Raw genomic sequence first — 7,281 nt, forward strand, 5'->3', positions numbered from 1 at the left:
CTTCTGCTCTGCTTTTTAAGAGGTTCTTGGTATCAGCGCTTTGGGGTCCTTAGGGACTAGTAACGCGCTATACAAATACAGGCCATTTACCATTTTTACCATAAAAAAAAGCCAAAATCATCACCCCTCTACCACCATGTCTGACAGGTAGTGTGAGCTATTTGTGCTGATGTGCTGAGTTTGGTTTTCTCAGAACTGCATTATAAGCAGACATCTCCACCTTAGTATTGTCTGTCCAAAGAACGTTGTTCCAGGTGTCATTTGGACAGTTTGTCTAGTTTTTTTCAGATTCAGTTTTGCAACACTAAGCCCTGCTGCTGTTTTCTTATTAGAGAGAAGAAACTTTCTCCTGGCAATGCTTCCACTTTATTTTTGTTTAGTTTTTTTTTTTTTTTTTTGCATTTCTCTGAACATTGCACACTCTGACCTTGGAGTGAATTTGCTAGAATGTCCGCTCCTGGGGAGCCTGGCGACTGTCTTGAATATTTTACACTGTTGAATAATTTTCCTCACTCTGTAGAATGATGGACTTCAAATTATGTGGAAATGGCCGTCTATTTTTACTGGATTGATGAGCGGCACCGAGTGCTTCCTTAGGATCATCGCTGATACATTTCCTTCTTGGCATTGTGTTTACACACACCTGAACGCTGCAGGCCGGCAAACTACCAAAACCTCTGCTTTTATAGAGGTGATCAAAGCTGCTGATGAACAATTATTCCTTGGTATTGAATGATTAGCTGAGTGCACCTGATTAGCAGCATTTGACTGTTACTTACCCTTTTAAATCCTATGGAAGCACTTTGTACTTTGTTTGTTCACTTTGTAATATGTCATGTTTTGTAGTTGACCTAAGGTTGTATTTACCCATTACCCATCAAACTAAGCCAGTAACTAACTAAAGTAATCATCACAGTACTGCTTTACCCTTAAAGTGTATGACAATGTAAAATTAAACGTAAATGAAGCAGCTGGAGCTTTTTTCATGATGTTTTGGAAAAGGATGACTGAGTTGTTTTCTCCTTTATGTATCTGTCTTTAACCTGTTCTCCTCCTCTGCTTTTTAAGAGGTTCTTGGTATCCTTTTGATTAACTCCATCTTTCCTCTTCCTTTCCTTTTTTCAGAGCGCTTCTGCATTAAAAACAAAAAACACAAACATAGTCTACAGTACATACTTATGTGTTTGAGGATGAACACTTAAAAAGGTTTTCACGTGCCACTCACACAGGTCCCAAGTGGCTTGGACTGCTGAGCTTGTGCCCAGGGTGCTGATTTGACAATCTTGCCCAGGGTCAGACATTTTACTTGTTTGTTTTGCTGGCACTGGCAGAAGGGCAAGGAAATCATAAGCATTGATTGGCTGAGGCAGTTGTTGCCCCAGGGGTGTTGTTCTCTAGACAACAAGCATTTGGAAAGACGTGCTCCAACTCACGAGTCCTGGTAAAAGGGCCAGACTTATGGGTGCTCGTGTCAAGGCATAAAATCAAAGGCAGAGACACTCATGAGCTGTTGTAATGCTCGACGCATGAGAGGTGACTGTCTTTTGTTAAAGAGCAATAAATTCCTTTTTTGGATGTTGCAATGGTGGAGGTGGAAGCCAGGAGTGTTTCATTTCATTACCTTACATTTTGTCATTTTATGTCTCCATGGTAACACGGGGAAGATGTAATGTGCCTAAAATTTGATTAAAAAACAATCTACCTATTTTAGAGCAAATCACAAAAGTCCAGTAACTACAAGCAGAAAAAAAAAAGCGCAAAGGTTTCAATTTGGAATCTTTTATTCATCAAATTAAATCATCAGTTACCGCTCAACAACAGACAGAAAAAACATTACTGCGATTTAATGTGCAACACTGTAACAGCCGTCTCAACCTTTCTGTCCTCTCTCCTCCAGCTCTGGTCCTTTTCCACTTCCTGCCCTTCAGAGTTCCTCTGAGTGGAAAGCTGATACGCAAGAAACAGAGTTCATAAAAATATTAATGTTAAATATTGCCAGATGGTGAGCGACACATACGACAAACTTTCCTTTACATGCATGAAAATAAATGGCTGACATTACCCAGCAATCAGTTTAAGACTGGGTGCATAAAGGAATGATTGTTTGCCTTTTGATTGGCCTTGAACTGTAGCACATCTTTCTGCTGCCATCAGTGTGAATCAGAATGACTTTTAGTTATTTTTGAATCTACGGTAAATGTTTTAAATGCAGTTTTAAATTGCCCTCAGCGGCATGTGTGCACACTTTGTCTATTCATCATAACCCTCTTAGTCAGCTACTGCAAAAGCTAAGCCCTTGATAAAACGTTAGGCAGGATGAGCATCGCATGAATTGTTAATAACGGTCAAACAACTGAGGGTTAATTTAATGTCAGGTGATGTTTTCTTACATGTGAGGCTTTCGGTTAGATGATGAATACCTTCCTCCTCCTCATCAGGAGCTACCAGACTGGCTGCAAATGCCCACATCATTTCCAGCCACTCAGTGCTCTCCTGAGGTGAGACTCCAACAGAGCTTGATTTTATTGGACGAACTCCACCTAAAGCAAAGCAGAATAGAGATAAAGATCTAATGAATAGTATATAACTAAACAACAGAACCTTTCATTTTAATGTTTTATCTAAACTAGAACGGCAAATCAAAGTTTCGCTGGAAAGTAACTTTCTCTCAGAAAGTGACCAAAACTAAGCACTTTCTAAGCATTTGTCTGCACCAAAAACCGTACCACAGTCAAAGTCACTTAAAATCAGCTTTCTTCCACGTTCAGATGCTCAGTTTAAACTTCACCAGGTTGTCTTGACCGTGTCTACGTGCCTAAATTTGCATGGAATTACCGCTATGTGATTGGCTGATTAGATATTTGCATTAACAAACAGTTCAACAGTTATACCTAATAAAGTGGCCAGTGATTAATTACTATCCTGTATTTATTTGGACTCTAATAGAGTATCTTTGCTTTCACAGTTCAAAAATAATCTTAGTTATCTGATCTTAGACTTTGGAAACAAGCTGTTTTAGCTCTTCTCCCTTTAAGAGGGCTTTCTTCTGATTGGCTGTCCATCTCAAGCACTTTTGACCTCACAGTCAGAGCTGTGTGTTCGAATATCCACTCCCACTGATATCGTGTAGAGACCAGAGTTGAAAAACCAAGGTGACACAGAGGGTTTAGACCAGTGTGAAGCTCGCCTGAGCTTTTGGCTCATGGGGATTACAAATAATTAGACTGATGTCATCAACTGTAACTTTAGCCATGTTTAACATCCAAACAGTAAGATTTTATATGACAGACGCTTATATAAGACTTTACCCTATGAAGCTGTTCAAGCTCACACACTATGATGGGGTTTGTCACAGTTCTGTAAGCCTTGGTTTGTTTTCACAACCATATGCTAGTATTCTACCATAGTATACAATATGCTATATAGTATAGTATCTAGCATAGCATAGCATAGTATAGTACACTATGCGACAGGTTTATGTTTTGAATTTGGGTGTATATGTGATGTATGCTGGCTTAGAAGTCTCTGCTTGCCTCTAGTCCTCATACTTCTCTTCGCAATGGCGGCAGGGGGAGGGAGGCCTGAGGAGGGGAGACACACAAGCACGACATTAACCGAAACTGCATCGTATGAAGTACACACAGGACGCATGCTGAGAGGAAAAGGAAGAACACGCACAATAGAAAGATAATCCACAACGAGAGCTGAGAAAAACAACGATCAGCAGCCGTCGTCTCTGCGCCTGACTGCATAGTTCGTGTTTTCAGCCACATATAGCGTTAGAGTTGCAGCTTTGCCGCTTTAATGCAGCAAAGATGTTAAAGAGAAAGAAAAAAAGCTGCTCCCGAACACAAATCACACTTTCCATTAAAAAAACATTTTTTTTCTCCATGATGCAGCGCACATGCGGAATGAGAGCACAGCAAGAAACCACAGCGGTATTAAATTTGCAGAAATATTAAAACATTCCTGATTAATTTTTACCTGGATTTCCACCCCTGATCTCATCTGCACAAATATAAATAGTTGTGACTCACTAATCTTTCCATTACAAGCACCCTGATACTGGATCTTTAAATCTTTAAGTCAGTAATACACAATTGTTTTTTACCAGTTACCAAAAATGTAAAAGGACTGAATTATTATATAAATGCAGGTAGGTCCTTGACTTGTAACCTTGACTTGTATAGGACCAGAAGTCTTTTTTGAAAACTACAGATATCACTGCCGGGAGATTTGAAAAAGCGTGCAGGTTTACTGTGACTAGCATTGGCTTCATTCTACAGAGCTGGAAGCTTCGTCTATTTTTTACTCCGTCGCCTCTGTCAGTGCGCCCCAGGGCGGCTGTGGCTACAATGTAGCTTCCCATCAACAGTGTGTGAATGTGTGTGTGGATGACTAGATGTGTAAAGCACTTTGGGGTCCTTAGGGACTAGTAAAGCGCTATATAAATACAGGCCATTTTAAGAATATACCAGAACTGGCTTCAGCAGGTGACCACTTTTTAGTCAGTTGTCCAATTACTTCTGTTTTTCTGTGTATAAATGTGGTTGTAATTCCTAAATAGTTCATAAATCCCTGCAATAAATAAGGACCTAAAATAAAAAAAAATAAAAAAGTGCACTGTGGTGGCATACAGAGGCAAAAATAGAAAGATAATGACATCGTAACAGCATGAATTTCACTGTAAATTATTTCTTATATGAATTAAAATCAGATCTGCATTTCAGGTCTGCAGCACGGTGGCACGGTGGTTAGCACTGTTGCCGCAGGCCGCGGTCTTTCTGTGTGGAGTTTGCATGTTTTACCCGTGTTTGCGTGGGTTCCCTCCGGGTACTCCGGCTTCCTCCCACCGTTTCCATGCAACTTGTGGGGAGAGGTTAATTGGATAATCTAAATTGCCACTGGGTGTGAATGTGAGTGCAAATGGTTGTCGGCCCCTGTGTGTTGGCCCTGCAATAGACTGGCGACCTGTCCAGGGTGTGCCCCGCCTCTCGCCCTATGACAGCTGGGATAGGCTCCAGCACCCCTGAAAATGATAAGCGGAAGCGAATGGATGGATCTGTATTTCAAACAAATAAGCAACAAATGTTAGTGACATAAAAAATATATATTCATACTCATGTGATGAAAATATTATTATTATTATACAGACTAATATATAAATGATCTATAAATATATATACTGGTCTAATACACTGTCCCTTGTTTTATTAATATCTATGTATAACTATTATATCTACACTCTGCCAAAAGTATTGCTTTTTAAAAAATGTGTCATATATATTATATAAAATTATCAATATTTAATGTACAGTAGATCCACTGTATTCTCTGCAGTCTGCAACCCAGGTATCTGCTCAGTATCAAAAATACCTGAAATATTAAACACTCTGCCTCAACCATAAACTGCTCTACAAGTGTTTTTTAAAAACTGATTTATATTTGTTCATCTTGTCAAATCGCCCCCCCCAGAGTCGTCCACAAATTCACTCCACAGGCTGCTATGAACATGGCCCATTGGGGGTTTTTTGAAACTTTTTTTTGCACACGCATACACACACACACCTTTTTAATTTATTTATTTGCCGATGAATAAAAGATCAAAGAAACAGTGAAGGAGATGAGGTGGGTTGTGTGTATCAAAAGTGGTGGGATTCTCGGCGTGTGATTTTGTCATGTTATTGTTTTAAATGCACGCCGGGTATCATAAGAACGACGATTTCCAAATTGGGTCAAATTGTTCTTTAAAGTTGAAGTCAAGTTTTCTAAATTTGTATGATCTGTCAGGAAACTGAGCCACTGTTTTTCCAGTAAGATATTTTGTTGTTTTATTTTTTGGCGATGGTTAAATCTATTAAGATAAAGGTTTGGAGTTGTCAAAGAGGACAGGTCAAGTAGAAGTAAAAGCAGAAGGGGATTATGGGATGGTGGATGCATTTTTATTAAGATCAAATATAAGAATTCAATAAGAAGATTTGATGTCTCTGAATTAAAAAATAAATAAATGGAGATTTCAATCAAGCTTAACAACAACACACAATTATTAGCAATGAAACCAATGGACTTACCTCAGCTAAAAACATTTATAAAGGGCGACCTCTCCGAGAGGGCCACCAAGGTACCAAATGATACGTATTTTTCTCCAATTGTGTCATTTTAAGGATTACCTTTTTCCACGGGAAATTGGGCCCCCGGTTTCCTACAAATTGCATTTCCAGCTAAACTATTATTCCCATAATGATTGTAATGGTGCTCTGGATTACATTCAGAGGCGGTGTTTTGTTGAATGAATGAAGCATGCCGTCTATTAACGACAAATGCATTAGTTAAACACACATTCAGCTAAATGTTTCCTCGTTACGGTAATAGAAACTGTAATGTGATTTCTAGGTTGGATTACTGAACACGAGAGTGATTAGGTTGCAATCAAATGCTGCACGAGAAGCATTATGAAGACATGACGCTGGAATATTGTTTTCTGCTTCCTCCCCTCTGTGCCTTTCAACACTTTTTTTGTCTACTTTAAAGGCTGTTTGTGTGTCACAGCTTCTTTAACTCTTTCTTAAACTGTCCAGTAATTGCTGCTGTGTCTGTTTATTGTCTTACCGAGCTGCACACGTGAGCTTTAAATGACCTGATCTCATGTGCAATCAGCTGATTAAGGTGTGACCTGTCGCTGCTCTGCCTGAATATATCTGCAAGCAGCCAGATATTAATTTTTATTTTGGTTTCTCTGGTCCTGAAACTATTACCTGTTATTAAGCTGCTAAAAGTCCTTAAAACAAACTGTAATCATATGCTGCCGCTGCAGTGCAGGTGTTTTGCATCTGCCTCTCTGAGGAACATGTTGGAATTAGCACATTCATCAATACTCTGCATTTAGATAACTGTTGGCTCTGGAGTGCTAAATGGATTGTTTGGATTTTCTCCGTGGATCTCTTTCAGTCTCTCTCTCCCAGGTGGAGGAAGCTTTCCGCCTGCTTCTCGCCCAGTGCGGAGGAGGTGCATAGGCTAATGGAGCCTCATAAAACAACTGATTAATGCACTGACATTTCTTTGATTGGCACTGCAGACACAGAGCCAGAGAGACAGGGAACAGGAGGCCAGCTTTCTCCCTTGCTAACGCTCCCTCTCCTTCTTTTGATTGCTGTCACTCTGTCACTCAGTTTCCCTTCCGCTCCACCTTTCTTTCTTTCTTTCTTTCTTTCTTTCTTTCTTTCTTTCTTTCTTTCTTTCTTTCTTTCTTTCTTTCTTTCTTTCTTTCTTTCTTTCTTTCTT

General features: G+C 39.6%; 1 protein-coding gene across 3 annotated transcripts in view; it reads right to left on the reverse strand.

Annotated features, from left to right (window-relative positions):
- Positions 1-1,763: 1,763 nt before the first annotated feature.
- The window catches only part of trdn (triadin), a 21,632-nt gene continuing 16,114 nt past the window's right edge, over positions 1,764-7,281 (reverse strand). For all 3 annotated transcript variants that reach the window (XM_005725047.2, XM_013908743.1, XM_005725045.2), the window contains 3 exons: positions 3,534-3,581; positions 2,391-2,540; positions 1,764-1,947 (listed from right to left, as the gene is read on the reverse strand). In XM_005725047.2, the coding sequence (XP_005725104.1) occupies positions 1,925-1,947; positions 2,391-2,540; positions 3,534-3,581 (221 nt within the window). In that variant the 3' untranslated portion in view covers positions 1,764-1,924. The remainder of the gene's footprint in view (positions 1,948-2,390; positions 2,541-3,533; positions 3,582-7,281) is intronic.

The sequence above is a fragment of the Pundamilia nyererei genome, unplaced genomic scaffold (assembly GCF_000239375.1).
Source record: "Pundamilia nyererei isolate P.nyererei 1_Seehausen unplaced genomic scaffold, PunNye1.0 scaffold00013, whole genome shotgun sequence".
Lineage (NCBI taxonomy): Eukaryota > Metazoa > Chordata > Actinopteri > Cichliformes > Cichlidae > Pundamilia > Pundamilia nyererei.